We start from the raw sequence: 16,338 nt of genomic DNA on the forward strand, positions 1-16,338 counted from the left end.
TCCTGAGTGGTAGGTGGAGTCCTGGGGTGTGGCTCAGGGCTCCCCAATCTGGAGGGCTTGGGGGACAGGTCCCTGGGGATGGAAGCCTGAAAACCCAACTGAGGGATAGGGTGAGTGCCTAGGGGTCTGGCAGGTCCGATCCACCAGCTCTGGGGCACACACCCCAGGAGACTGATTAGCGGGAGGCATTGGCCTTATGTGTGCCTGGCTCATATGGGCTTTCTTATAGGATTTGGGGCGTGACCACTCGGGATCCCGGACCAAGCCCAGGCGGCAGCCCTGCAGGCTTGTGCCACCAGAAGTGAGTTCCCTGGGGATTTTCCGGCCAATTCTCATGAGCTTTCTGCCCAAATCGATAGCAATTTGGCCCAAAAACTCGTGAGAAATAGCTGACCTTGTGCTTCCATTTGGGCCACGTGCGTGCCAAATGCTTGGAATGCTTTCTTGCTAGGTGTGTGTTGCAACCATCCGGGACCACAGGCTGGGCCCATGCGGCTCCCCTGAGGGTTCCCATGGAAACAAGCTCCCTTGGGGGCAGAGTTGATGGAGAGGTTAAGGCTGACCATCAGGCTCTGGATTTGTGGCCGGGGGTTGGGGGAGCCCTGAAAGCGGGGTTGGCCTTAGGAGACATGCAGGTTTCTCTCACTTTGAGGGTTCTATGCATCTCTGAATGGCATGGTTTTCTCCTGGCTGGCAGGCAGAGTCCTGTGGTGTGACTCAGGGGTCCCCAATCTGGAGGGCTTTGGGGCCATACCTCTGGGGACAGAAGCCTGAAAATCCAACCTAGGGTTTGAGTTAGGGCCTAGGGGCATGGCAGGCTTGACCTGCCTGCACTGAGGTGGTATTCCCCAGGCGGCTGAGTTGAGGATGGGGGTCAGTCGGTGCATCAGGCTCCGGGTTTGTGGCCAGGGGGGCCACCGAAGGTGGGGGTTCCCTCAGGCGGGGCATGCAGTTTCCTCCTGCTCTGAAAGTTCTTTGCAGCTCCAAACAGTTTCCTCCTGGGTGGCAGGCGGACTCCTAGTGTATGGCTCTGGGGTCCCCAATCTGGAGGGCTTGGGTGCCAGGCCTCTGGGGACAGAAGCCTGAAAACCCAACCTAGGGTTAGGGTTAGGGCCTCGGGGTATGGCAGGCCCGATCTTCCAGCACTGATGTGGGTTCCCCAGGCGACTGAGTAGACGGTGGGGTTGGCCAGTGTTCTGAGACAATTCGTGCCACTCGTGTGTCTGGCATTTAGAGCACTTTCTCACAGGGTTCAGGCAGCGAACACTCAGAGGACCGCGGGCCTGGCCTGGGTGGTTCCCCTGAAGCGCCCAGCACTGGAAACAAGTTGGCTGGGGGTTTCTAGCAATTTCACAAGACTTCTGCCCACTCAATATTGTTCTCTTGAAGTCAGAGTATTAGTTGTTCTGAGGAGACCTTGATACCCTAGTGTTAAGTGATCAGCCATAACTAACGTGAGTAATCTACTTCTTATAGCAGGAAGAAACATTAAAATAGTACAACATATTTACTAACTAAACTCCATACTTTAATAAAAACCTTGGCAATTTTTTGTTGTTGTTGTTAAAGAATTTATTTATTTGAGAGAGGTAGATAGCATGAGAGAGCACGAGGGGAAGTCAGAGGGAATAGCAGACTCCCCGTGCGGCTGGGAGCCTGATGTGGGACTCGATCCCAGGACTCTGGGATCACGACCTGAGCCCAAGGCAGTTGCCCAACCGAGCCACCCACGTACCCTTTGGCAAGATTATTAATATTTTTTAAAATCATGGCTGTCACTTTGTTTATTCTCTATATCTATTCCTAAAAGTATGTTGGCTTATATTAAGACAGAATTTTATATTCTTTCATCTTTATTCTATATTGCATTTTACTCATTTAATTGTAGGATTATTAATTAAGGAAAAGTTCTGATCAAAACTTACCAGTAATTCCATCCACATTACACTTGAATTAAAGAATATAGAAAAAATATTTTTTCATTAATATTACCAGGCATATCAACAGTGTGATTTATTTTTAGTTATGTAATGAAAAAAATACTTGGGTGTAGATTTTTTTCAAAAATGATAACCATGACATGATGAAATGGTCATTAAAATATCTCTAGATTTTGCTTTTTTATAAAAATCAGTATTTAGAATTTCACAGTGAAGAGGTCCTAAATTCTTCATACATGAAATTATATAAAAATAGAAGACATAGACATCTTTAACTCTTTAATCCTTTGATTAAGCAGCAAGCATATCACTCTTCCAGGCCAAACACTGCTTAAACAAAAAAGAAAATTAATGACGTGCAAAATATTTACAAAATATGCAAAGCACACAATAAGACATCTCACTATATACATGTGTCATATTACTAATAAAGCTCAGATTTTTTTACTGTGTGCTCTAGTGTACGTAAATCAAATCACAGCATATCCCTCAGATACAGCATCTTGGCCCATGGCTGGGATAGAACAGATTTTTAAATGAATCATAATATACTTAACAGCTGGACAGATGCTGGTGCTGACCAACATAGTGACTTGTCCCACACACTGTATACTGAAGATCTACTGACAAGAGACAAGACAATAAAAGCCATATAGTATGCACATATGCAAGACAATCTAAGTACATTAAAAAAATGCTTTAGATATTTTAAGATATATAACTGCCCCCCCCGTGGCTTTTAAAGTAAAAATAAGTATAAATTCTTGAATATTAAGAATTTTAAATCAGATTTTTATCTAGTTACAATCCAGGGGCAGGAACTTTTTAAGATGATCCAATGAGAAAGACAAGACATACCCTGGAAAAAGTTTGTGCCAGAACATAAGGTCCTTATGAAGAGCAGAACTCTAAACTTTAAAATTAAAACTAATCAATGAATTTAAATCTAATAGCTCCTTAAGGCATTAGAGCCAATGGTAGGAACTATTTTTCCAATATTGGGAATATAGGACTTCTCAAAACATAAATCAAGGGCCTTAGATGTTGACTATTTCGTGAAGTAGTTCTAGATCTGATGAGAATATAAATGTGCAAACATTTAGCCTTAAGTTCCACTAGTATAGTAATCTAAGTGATCTCTTTGCACAAGTCATGATTCCAATATGAAATCGCTGTATCAAAAATATTAGTAACACATTGTTGAAATACTATTACTTGTAAAATATTCTTTGTAGGTGCTTAATGATTTATGTGTTCAATTAAGACTTGAGATGTTTTCGCTTCTTATAAAAAAGGGGTCTCAGCATTTTAAGTTAACAGCACAATTGTGACAATATACTGATGCATCTTTAGATAACACAGAACAAATTCTTCAATTTATTTTATGAAATAGTGTTGATGATTTAACCCTAAACCATACCCACAAGCACAGGTCGGCTGCAAGGAATACACAAATGTATCCAAATAGTACAATAGAGATTTATCAAGAAAACATCCTTTATATTAAATGCAGACCATATTAATAAGTATGAGGGCAATTTTAAGTCAGAACCTAAACACAAAAAGGGTATTGTAAATAAATGCTTCCATAACTATCACTATCTCCACGTAACTGACAAAATATAATTCTCTTCTAAAGTCCCCAAATATAGGCAACTACTAGTTAAAAGCAGATAGCATTTTAAAAAATCAAAATTAACTCCATTTTCAAGGAACTTAAAGACACTGTACTTCAACAAATCTGTATGTAAAATTATCACGCCGATCCTCTTATTACTTATAGATGACAGGTCAATGACCTTTAAGCAAGGACTTTGCACTAGGACCCTAAAGTGTATGTTAAAGGGTTAATAGGTTCAGTACATTCTTTGTGGTTTCATATAATTGCTTTGCAATTGATTAAATTGCTTTCTTTTAAAGGAATATATTAAAATTCCTTTAGAAAAAAAAGCAAGATATTTTGAAAAAAGGGATACGCACTATAATTTTTTAAATATGCATTAGATGAACACATGTCAAAATCTGAAATGCAGGCTATTTATTCTTGTACTCCTAACATAGGAAAATGTTGTTAAAAATTAAATTAAGGAAGAAAGAAAAAAAGTCAAACATCCTTAAGAAACTTAAGGAGTTTTCACAATTCCTAAGTCAGTATGTCTGTACTAAGAGCCTTGACTATGAAGAGCAGAAATATAATCTCAATAAAATAAATATGGTAAAAACAAAACAAAAAAAATCTATATACTTTCTTAAGTATATAGAATACTTAATCTCCTTTTGTTCCTTTTATGAGATCATATCACTGAACATATACTCTAGAAAGGAGGCTAACTGTAGGCTTTTTGTTGTATAACATTTGGTTTGGTTGCACAAACCAAAAAATGTCCTAGACATCCACTTATATGCTAGCCCCCTGCCACAGAACTAGTTCACAGCCTCAGTATCAAGGAGGACTGTTCTCTTTTGCATCAATCTGATGAGCACTGGTCTAATGATGGGGTGAAGAGTTACTGTAGCTCTGTCCAGTTTAATTTTAGTGCAGTGAGGACTGTGAATCTGTCTGAATTCCAATAAGTGACGGTGGCTGTTGACCACCAACTGTGGACAACACTGGTCTTGGGTTTAGACGGGGCGGCAGAGAATTAGCAGGGCGAATGAGAGGTGGTGGAGGCTGATTTAAAGTTGGCCGGGGCTGGATGAACCGAGCCTGCTGCTGGAGTGGAGGAGGCTGCCGGTGAAGAGCAGGGGCAGCAGGCAGTGTTGGACGAAGAAGTGGTGGAGGCTGGTTCAGAGTGGCAATGGGGGCTGTTGGTGTTGGAGTGGATGATGGGGCAGGAGGTGATGGACCCAGAGTCCGAGGAGCCTGTGGGGTCTGTGCCTAGAGGTGAGGAAACAAAAATACATGTATGAGATGAGCGTTCCTAATGAACTGAATACAATATAGTTTGGGCTGTCACAGGAAAAACAAAACAAATCAAAACAAAACAAAAACATAACACCAATGTTTTTTGGAAGCACAAGCTTCTTTTATTTTAAACAAAACAAAACAAAAAACCAAAAACTGAAAAAGCAATGAAGCTACCAAACAGGCATCTTTATTAGTAATCAGCTTAACACTGGAAATAAAAATAAGACTATGAAAGAACAATACACTCTCCATTCTTCTAGGATCAGAACTTAGCATGTCATTAGGACTTAAGAGTCACGAGAGAGGCACCACTGAGTAAGTGTATTGTCAACCTTTCATGCTCATTTAGCTAGTCCTCTGACAAATTAACCTTACAGAACACCACACAAAATGATGATTCCTCAACTCATATTAGCTCAAATTCCATACACAAACACACCTCCTCTTCTTCATCAGTGCTCTTCCCTGATGGCACATTAGAAGCACTTTTTGTCTCCTCCCCTAAAGTAGAAGCATCACCATTAGAAGCCTGGGTTCCTTGTTCTGCTTCCCACTCCTGCAATACCTCCTCTAAGTTAAACCGACGCCTGTAGTTTACAAAGAAGTTCTTCACTTGGCCAACAGTCTTGTTGCCAATTACATCTGCAATAGCTTGAAAATCTTTACCATATTTGCGGACACCTGGAAGGCAAAGTAAATAATACACCTGTGAAGGATCAATAAGGAGAGCTGTGTGTCCTATACATCATGCACACACAAAAGATACCAGCAATGAAAATCCTTTCTCATAAACTCTGCTCATTTCTCAATTCTGAGATAGAGACTAAGATATCAGGGTCACAGATGAAAGCTATCAATTATGTCATTTCAGCGAGCCAGCCACTTGCCTTCAACTGAACAATCAGAAACTTACCATTTTTTACATACTCAGTTATTTTCTCCAATCCTCTCTTGAACTCTCAAATACAGTCCATTTATTGTAAAGCATTGAATTCTTTGTTCCATCCTCAATTCCACATTCATTTATTTCCCTAGTAGCCAGTCACCTAAATTTGAGCAACACCGTTTGTAAACAAAACTGAATGGGAATGAGCCATCTGTTTTATCCCCTCAATGGATTGAGTGGGTGGTCTTAGAGTTCCCCCATTAAGAAAAGCATCATAATTTTGGTCTTAATACCAGCTTCAATTGGTTTTCTTGCCTAATGTCACCAGGGCACCAATGAATAGAAATGAGGTAAGAATTGAAACATAAAAAAGAGAATCATGACAATGTGATTGGGCAAAAAAAGGGAAACTATTTTTCGGAGTTAGTTGGATATCAACTCCTTTAACAATTTCAAAGACTGTATATGAGGAGGAGTCTTAGCTGTACTTTATAGCCTTAAGAGTAAGGTTACAGTAGTGACTACATGTACTTGTGTTTATCATCACTACCTTAAATTTAATGACTGTACATTCAGTTATTTGAGAACCTAACTTTTTGTAATGGAAATTTTATTGGAATGAAAGATTGATATTTGATTTATGAACCTGTGATAGTCAATTATACTACAGAATTTGGAATGACTTTATATGATCAGATGGATAATAAACTGCTCTTAAGGGAATTCTAAAACGACGTTCACTGACTCATCATTTAACTCAAAATATAGAAAGTGTCAAAAGTGTTGACTTTACAATTTCTTAACTGTTTAAAATACCAGAAAACACTCATTAATTAGAGATGAGAAAGGAAAAAAAATGATACTTATGATACTAAAGTCTATAATATAACCTAAGCAACCAGAATCATGGGAATTTAAATAAATTCAATATGTATACAATCATAGATGAGAGAATAATATAAGGGTATGTTAACACTTCAGGAGAAATGCTAGATTCATATCTTACAGATACCAAATTACCTTAAAGCATCATCATGATATGACAAAATTCTTGTTTTTAATTTCTGCCTTTATTTTATATAGAGAATTTGGGAATGAGTAATCTCTTGCTTATATTCAACTAGCCAGGCTTGACTATGGGGAGTGCTTTTTTATCTTAAAGAGCATTTTGGGCAGGAGGTTTGACATTAAGCTATAATGATTTTTACTACAGAGTTTGTGGTCTATAAACTGTGCTCATCTGCTCTGTTCTCAAAGGGAAAGACATACGCATGATAATAAATTATGGCACATTATTTACATTATTTAGCAACATAAGTTCTTTTTAAATCCATAAGCTGATTTTCAGTTCAAACTCCATAACTGAGTAAAAATTCTAAGGGTGACCAAGTTCCACTAATTCCATATCTGCAATAAAAATCCAAGGTTATTTCATATCAGGAATTATTGCTATATATTCAAGTACTTCTCTACTACTTATATTCTGGAAAATAACAACTCATTTGAGATTGCTGTACTGAAAAATAACTCCTAATTAGAAATCAGACACAGAGTTCTATCGATGTACTATTTTTTACAAGGAATATGTAATTTATATTCTAGAAATGATCAAATCTACTGAATACATGAGTTTGGAAATGAAAACTTCAAATAAATCTAAGATTAGTTCTTCTGTATTATAGCAAGAAGTCACAATAAGATGGACTCCAAATACGAAGACATTACAATCCTCAGAACACCTATTTGTTTAGCAAAATATATTACAAAACCTACCAGTAAGTTGTCCCCATGTCTGATTCCATTTTATTTTCTCTTGTTTAAGGGACTTTATCTTGTTAGCAACATTGCTGCAATTCCAGAATTACAGACCCCCCAAATATAAACTACTTCCTATTGGAACCTTAGTTTTCCCAGATACTCTGAATGTCAAGGATTTTTTCTAAGTCACCTAGGTTCTGAGTCACCCAGGTATGTTTATCATTAACTGATGTATGCCATATAAACTACTTGGTAAAATCTCAAGGTTCAGACCATACTGCAGACTTCTGTTGTCTGGTTGAGGATCCCACTGGTGTCCCAAGAACAAGCAGGCCTTCGGGGATGTTAATGTGCTCAGCCTGCAGGGTGGCAGGGCAGGGTCTGGAATAGCTAGAGCTCCTTGACAGTTGTTTCTGGACAAGAGCAGTCTCATCCATTTGCCCCAGTGTGTTGTGACAAATTTCATAATTTCTTCTATATGCCATGAGGTGAGAAAAGTTGGGAAGTACTGTCCTATGAAATAAAATGCTCACTGCACAGGAAGTGCTCAGGAAATAGGATTGACTTTTCTTCCCCAAACCACAAGAGTCACATATACCTAACTTCTTTATCACCTTCACACTTCCCATGATGCTGATTCAACAGCATATTTTGTTTAGAAGGTGGAATTCTTAATTCTATACTGTGGCTGATAACTAGGTAAATTCTAGTGAAATACCAACTGAAGACTTAACTGGAACAGCTCTTTCAGAAGAATCCCTAGCTAGGCTTCTGGAGGAAAACCTAGCAGGGGTAGCAATGCAGAGCAACTCACTTTAACAACCCAGGACATAAGAGCTTACTTTAGTTCCAATTTGTACCTGCAAGAAGGGTGGTCTACTGTTTTTCATAATTTATAGTAAGTAAGGCCATCTGATTGCTTTATCAGCAAGGCTGAGAATCAACATAGTGATTAAATCTCTTTCTCTTCCTGAAGATGTAATAAAAGGGTTAGGTCCATTTGAACCATGGTTTTAAATTAAACTTCTCAGCTTGGGGCAAAAGGTCAGTTTTTAAAGGTTAGTAGAATGAAATTTTAGAAAATCCTGGAAGAGTTAAACTGTAAATCTCCCAAGAAGAGCAAAAAGTGTTTTCAATCAAATTTTGAAAGTTACAATCAAACAACTTGGCTTCTTATGCTGGCAGATGATACCTTATAATCTTTAACATACATTTTTAAAGTTTTGTTTGGGAATTAGTATAAAGTCACATTTTATAAAAGCCCACATTTCCCAAACAGTATTCTTCATCCTGCCCAAAAAAAAAAGAAAACACACACACACACACACACACACACACATTCATATTTTTAAAAATTTGACTAGTAAGACTGTAACTTCAGGAGCATTTGTAGTGTGGTGTTTTCCAACTCTGGACATGAACAAAAGACTTTTTTTTCTTTTTTTCCCCTGACATAGAAGGGATATATCTGCTTTTGGTATGTTCAAAAAGTTATTTTTAAAAATCTGATTTGGGTAGTGCCTGGATGGCTCAGTGGGTTAAAGCCTCTGCCTTTGACTCAGGTCATGATCCCAGGGTCCTGGGACTGAGCCCCGCATCGGGCTCTCTGCTTGGCGGGAGCCTGCTTCCCCCTCTCTCTCTGCCTGCCTCTCTGCCTACCTGTGATCACTTTCTCTCTGTCAAATAAATAAATAAATAAATCTTTAAAAATAAATAAATAAAATAAAATCTGATTTGGGGCTATCCCCTACCCAAAAAAGTAAAAACATTATAGTGGCAAGCTGCTTCTAAACGGTAAATTTTGGGGGGACATTGTTTCCTGCTTCTCATATAACAGTATTTCTTAAAGTGAGCATGTACTTAGTATAACCAGGAAATCTATTTTTGAAATAAGAACACAGTGACATCTAGAAACTCCAGAGATGTGGTTCTTCCCAATCAATAAGAGCTTAATTTTAAACTCAAACCATTTGGGAACATGCACTTCTTTCTACCTCCTGTAAATCTCTTCAAGAATTCATATTAAAGTAAAAAGAAAAAAAAAATCAACAGCAGTGGGACAGTGAATGGTGCATCCAGGTAAGGGCTAAAAGTAAAAATCACATATTCTCTTTCTAATATCTAGCTTTTCTCTTCCGAGTTTTGTGTTCCCATCATCCTTGTTATAAGTTAAATTCCATCACAAAGATGCTAGAAATTTCGAATCATGAATTATCTGAAGCAAGTGTATCAGAGAGCTGACAATTATACTTCTGGGTCTCCATTCTTATGATACCTGTTATAATAGAAGAAACTCTCTAAAGCAAATGAGTGTTTTTTCAATGGAAAAATATGAACCTCCTGATCTCTACTTCCTTTTGATTGTTCGTGTACTGGTTTACAATCCCTATGTTTTAATCAAGTGCCAAATCTTTCTTCCCTCCTTAGGAACCATTCTAGCTTTTTTCTTAACGTATGAGATAAAATTAGAAAGAAAACAGTTTCTAGGCTTGCAACCTAAAAATGAATGAAATGTATAAACTACAGAAAAAGAAGGTAACATTTAACTGTGAAAGCATAACTGACTTGAATGTATTGCTGTCACTTACTGTTTCATAAGAGAAGGCAGACAATATGGCAAAAAAACTAAACTAAAAAAAAAAACTAAACTAAAAATTAAAGCTGATATCTTGATAAAACTGGAAAAATTTCTTGTTGTTTACCCTAAAATAGCACTAATATTTTATTAGAGAGTGTATTATTTTTTAGCACAAATGATTATGAAATAAATACATTTAAGTCAAGGCCAAAAATAAATATTGTTTACCAGGCTTCTGCCCCTCTAAACTTTGAAGAGTCAATGTTTTGTACTATCATTTAAATGTATTATTATTTTTTCAAAATATTAATTTGAAAATATTGTTTCATTTTACATGAAAAAAATACACCCAGAATCTCATTTTTTTCTTAATTCTTGCTAAATAAGAAATGTTTATCATATGAATAGCAAGATTGATTTTGGGGTAATTTCTAAAAGCACTACAAATTAGAAAAGATATATTTATATGTATGATACAAGCTACAAACAGAGATATCTTCATTAACACATATTGTGAAGACTATAATTAATCGCCTGTTAACCTATCTGTTATAATAGAAAACTCAGATACTTAAGACTGGCACAGATTACTGAAAGTATAGAAATACCATTCTTAACAAGTACTTTTCAGAGAGAGGTTTAAATTAGGCACATTTATAACATCCTACCTGGGGACTCTTGCAGAATGTTAATGAAGTTATAACATAGCTAAAACTAAAATTCAGAATTAAAATTAATATAATAAAGTGAGAGAGTACACAAGTACAACATTCCTGTTTTAGTCTGGGCATGATTCTCACCCATCCAAATAAGGGAGAATGAAGGAAAAATAATTTTTTATTTATTTAAATATTTATTATTAGAATAACACTTATTTAAATAGTTATTATTTAAATGGTAGTATTTAGTTAACAACAGTATTAAGTAGATGGGGGAAAAAAGGGGGAAATATATATATTTGCGCCCTAGGAAATGATCCTAATATTGTATGTGGTTTTAAAAGAGTTACAATAAAAAAGTTTAAAAGTAAAATTGTAAGTGTCACTAATGACACTAGAGTATGTATTTCTCTCTTCAGGTCACTCTAATAGTCAACTATGAGCAAGATTTAAAAAGGCATTTAACAAATAAGTGTTATATCAGAATATATACAGAATATGTCTTAAATATAAAGTGCTTATAAACTAAAATGTTACTATCAAAACTTACATGATCTACCGTTTTGTAAAACTGAAACAGTGATAATAATACAATATAAAGTTTATCACAAATAAAGATTAAAGAGAAGAAAAAACAACTGCCTGCTAAGATAGGTATTTCTGGACAGCAAACTACATATTAAAATAAAAACTGCAGTTATGTCCCTTAACACTGAGATTCAGGTACATGTGACATTACTATAGATTATATTGTTTATAAGACACACTTCTGAGAATTATATAAATGTGTGGGCCCATTAGCAAAAATGGCACTTTTTAGTTTTTCCTAAAATAACTATTTGGACACAAATAGCTCTATATTGTTTTATTTTATGTAATAAACCCCCTTCCCAGAAGAAAAAAAAAAAGAAAAATCCTAAAAAACCCAAAATGAAACAAAAATTCCACATATAGAGTTAAAATAAAGCCAGTAACATATCAAGAAAGTACCTTCAAAATCCAAAGACCATGTATATTTCTGTACAAATTACTTTCTAAAGGTGCATAAGAATATTAAATATATCTCAACAGGGAGGAAATGTTTGATTATATCCATAAATATTCTTTTAATATTTATAAACTGAGATAATGTCCACATATACAGCTCAAATTATACATGGAAATCTTGCCATTGTCCCTTCCCCTGAATGCAGCTCAGCATAATATTCGACCCAGACATAAGATTCCATGGTAGTGCTGCAGAACAATCCTGAATGCTCTAGAAACATTAGCCCAGATTTTCCTAAATGAGTCTCTTCAGAAAATCGTTTCACTGGGATAATTTTCATATTAGAGTACCAGATTGATATACTAACTTTTATGCAACTGAAATACTGGAAATCAGGGTTAAATTCTACAGGCTACACACACACACACACACCACACACACACACACACACACGCGTTACACCTATAAAAGCAATGCTTCCCCAAATAACTATGTTAGAGCTCAAAGTCATAGATCTAAACATGAAATAGCCCCTGAAAATACCAGTTGTTTTGTTGTTGTTGTTGTTTTTAACAGGGAGCTTGCACTCATGACCCTAAGATCCAGTCACATGCTCTACCAACTAGGCCAACCAGGCGCCCCTACTCATTTTTTACTCTAAATTTTAAACAGTTACTAATTTTAAAACAGCTATTATTGAGCATTATAAACTAATTAAACTTTGTTCTCATTCAGAAACAGTTCCACAATTACAGATGTGCTCAATGCACACTCCACCACCCTGCTACCATAGGATCGAGTATTTATTCTGTTCATGAAATGACTGTTTTGGGCTGTATAGGCCAACGAGAAGGCTGCCATCATTCTGATGGCACTGTCCTGTGACAGTTTCTAATCACACTGGTAGGGTAATTCTCACTCACTCTAGTCCAAACTGCCGAGTCCTCTATTAATCAATCTTTAATTACATTATTCTCACATCCAAATGATAACCTTCACATCCTTTTTGAGTTAAGTATGTTCTCTGTGTTTGAATAATTAGAAATATTTTTCAAAGTATAGTTATATGTTTCACAGGGGCCCAACTCACATATAGTTAACTACTATAACCTACTATATATATAACCTACTATATATCTAGGTTAACTAGATAAAAAAAGCTATTAGTACTCAATACAAGGAGAGCTCAGGCAGGAAAAACCAAATTGTAGACCAAACTTATAATTACTCGATCAGTCCTGCAGATAGTTTATCTTGAATGAAAAAGAAAAAACAACAAAAAAACAAAAACAACTACAACACTGAATAAAAAATATAAAGTTGGCCCTTCCTTAAGTAATTCAAACATGAGAAAATCCAATCTACAAAGTGCTCTGCCATATAATTCAACAAAGCATTCTAGTTATATTAGTGCATTTAAAAGGCTTTATGTATATTTTTCAGTGTATTTCTTAACTCTCTTATTATTTATATATATATAATATAAATATATATGTATTTATTTTTAAAGCCAAGTTTCTAAGCATTCAGTGGCACATCTCTTAAGATACACTGAAAGTGAAGTATATCATTAATATTTTCAGTACCTGACATTTATCATACAGAGAAACACTATTATACAGAACAATTGGATAAACCAGAAACACGTAATAGTTTATGCTTTTAATGATGAGGGTTATCAATGACTAATATAGTAAGAATGAACCCAACTGCAGGAAAACTGAAGCAAAGGCACACAGAGACCATATGACTTGTTCGAGCTTGTCATCACCATCATTAAGGCTGAGAATGTGTTAAGTGCTGTACAGGACCCAAAATGTATATAGGCTCAGTAAAGTCACATCCACAAGAACAAGACAGAATTCCTGGTTTTCAGGACTTTGTGGTAAACATAAGTGCCCTTTCTTGATCCATTTCTAAATGAAGGGAAGAACTATGGAAGTCACCTTTCATGACAAGTTAAATAATTAACAATAATAACTGCTTATCTTTAATATACCTTGCACTGCTAGAAGCTGCTCCTCTGTGGTCCAACGGGCATTAATTTTCTGATTTGACTACAAAATTAAAGAGAAGTTTCCTAATGAGGATATGAAGACAGACATTTTTCCAAAGTGCTTACTTTTGTTTTAACTTTTCACCAAATCATAACTTTTCACCAAGACATGAGATTACTAAAACTCTGATTTACAAAGATCCTGTTTTTAAAAAGGATTAAAAAGTACGTTCTGAGTTACCTTTTACCCACACAAAAAAGATAATGAAAGGGAAATGTACCAGTTTGGGAGAATGAAAAACATTCACACTTACACTCAGGTCAGAAGCATTAAAACTGAGAAAATCTATTAGTCATCCATTTTCCAACTACAATGTTCCTATCACACATGGCAAGTGTTAAATTTAGCCTAGTTTTAAACATCCAAGAGACTTTATCTTCTTTAGAGAGATCTGTTACTTGCTCTAAAATTTCTTCTCTTCACATTTTGATTAAACCTAACCTTACTGTACCAAAACCAGTGTTATAAATTAATAAAAAACTGTAGCTCAGTCCTAATTCCTAAAATATTTCTCTAAATTTCTGAAGCAGAAAGTGACCCACACTATAAGAATAGATTTTTCTCCCTAAGGTCTCCCCACATTTCTCCCAATATTTTTGTTTAAAAAAATCCTAAGTTTAAGACTTTCACTATGGTAAAACTACAATATTAAACACCAAATCAAATTTCATTAGTGTATACCCACTGATTAGTGCAAGGACCATTGGAAGTAGAGGGAGGGACAAAAGTAAGTATACCAGCCTACAGAGGTTTATAGAAGAAAGTGCCCAGATAAATTTGCCTGGTGTAATACACAGATAGGCTGGGCAAAACAGAAAGAAAGACTTCCTTTGAGAACAAGTGTTTAGGTCTTATCTCACTTATGGTCTTAGCAATAAAAGTTTCTATAGTACACAGAGGTTCTAGGAACATCCACTTTCTCACCAGAGGGAAGAGCTATAGAAAGTAAGTATTCAGAAGAAAGAATAAAACAAAAATTCAAAATTAGAAAAAAATTATTAGAGAAGAAAGGAAAAAGTTTTTAAAAAGACTGGATAAATGAGGAAAAAACCTAAAGCAGAAAGCACCGAATACCAGATGATGAGATTAAGAAGAGAGCAAGGCAAGGCCAGGCAGACAGTGGATAAAACTCAACTTGAGAATATCAGCAATGAAGCAAAATGCAAACATTAAAAAGGTAAAGAAAAAGAGGGGGTTATAGGCTATAAAGAAGCAGTTAGGGGCGCCCAGGTGGCTCAGTGGGTTAAGCCTCTGTCTTCGGCTCGGGTTGTGGTCTTGGGGTCCTGGGATCAAGCCCCACATCAGGCTCTCAGCTTAGCAGGGAGCCTGCTTCCCCTTCTCTCTGCCTGCCTCTCTGCCTACTTGTGATCTCTGTCAAACAAATAAAATCTTTTTAAAAAATTTAAAAAAATAAAAGCAACATGCACTATGAAAACTTACTTCAGCTTATAAGCAAATTAAGAGACAGGATAAACGCAAATAGCTATTAATAAAATTAAAAGTTCAGAGTATACTGCAGATTCAAAGATGAGAGGGAAAAGTTAAAATGACTAGACCAGGGAAGAGGGCCAGCTGGAAGGGACAGACATGGAAGCGGGTTAAAGAACATGATAAGTTTCTGAAATGCAAAGATCAGGAGAAGACACACCATGTACAGGCAACAACAGGATCAACAATTAGGAAGAAGTGATAAATAATGTCTTGAAAGTTGGTGATGTTTAGTTAAGTTTAGTTAAGTTTAAGATGTTTAGTTCCACCACTTCTGGAAGTGTCCTTACATATCAAGGTCAATGAGTTCACACTAAATTTAATAAGCAATAGATTTTTGGGGGGAGGGAACAGAAGGAGAAGAGTAGGATTCTGATCAGAATAAGACTTTAAGCCTGGAGAGCTGGTAGAAGAGTGGTGCTGTTAAGGACCTAAGATGTTATGAAATGCTGATTGGGGAGGTGCAGGAAGGCAAGACTGAGATGATGATGGTAACCTGGGATTCACTGACAATGAGGTCATTCAGGTGGAGCTCAGGATCCAATTGAGGCTAAAATAGATTCATCTATGCAAACACAGCTTTTGAGGGTTTGGAAATGTTTATGAGGGAAAACAATGGAGTCATATCTTACTTACATATAAAGTTCTAAAATCTGCCTATGAATTTAAAAAAAATTGTTTTAAATTCCAAATTACTAGTGCAATGTTCTTACAAAGGTGGTCATGGACACAGGCACATGATTGCTTAGTAGGTCCACACAGCCAGATATCCCTCCAGCACTGAAATGGACCAAGTCTTTCAGTTAATCCCAGATGAAGCTTTGGTTGAAATTTAGGGTAGTACTGAATGAAAAACAAATACATATTTAAATACTAGAATTTCAAGTCAAGGAGACTGCTCGCACAGGAGGCCTGTGGAAGCTAAAGCCTTCTAAAGAAATAGTGGATTCACAGTTCGGGCCTCTATCAGCTTACTCTGCAAGGAAACATTTGATAAATGGGAGTTGAGGCAGGATTGTCAGCTCTACTCTACTTGCTATTACTAAACATAACTCCTTTTTACTTGGCTTAATATC

At 36.4% G+C, this 16,338-nt stretch overlaps 1 protein-coding gene across 5 annotated transcripts in view; it reads right to left on the reverse strand.

Annotated features, from left to right (window-relative positions):
• Window positions 1-2,206: 2,206 nt before the first annotated feature.
• The window catches only part of RCOR3 (REST corepressor 3), a 54,071-nt gene continuing 39,939 nt past the window's right edge, over window positions 2,207-16,338 (reverse strand). For 3 of the 5 annotated variants that reach the window (XM_047704032.1, XM_047704033.1, XM_047704036.1), the window contains exons 10-12: window positions 13,717-13,774; window positions 5,288-5,529; window positions 2,207-4,818 (exon numbers count right to left, since the gene is read on the reverse strand). In XM_047704032.1, coding sequence (XP_047559988.1) covers window positions 4,474-4,818; window positions 5,288-5,529; window positions 13,717-13,774 — 645 coding nt within the window. In that variant the 3' untranslated portion in view covers window positions 2,207-4,473. The remainder of the gene's footprint in view (window positions 4,819-5,287; window positions 5,530-13,716; window positions 13,775-16,338) is intronic. The other 2 variants (XM_047704034.1, XM_047704035.1) reach the window with 1 other exon arrangement.

This window comes from Lutra lutra, chromosome 15 (assembly GCF_902655055.1).
Source record: "Lutra lutra chromosome 15, mLutLut1.2, whole genome shotgun sequence".
Lineage (NCBI taxonomy): Eukaryota > Metazoa > Chordata > Mammalia > Carnivora > Mustelidae > Lutra > Lutra lutra.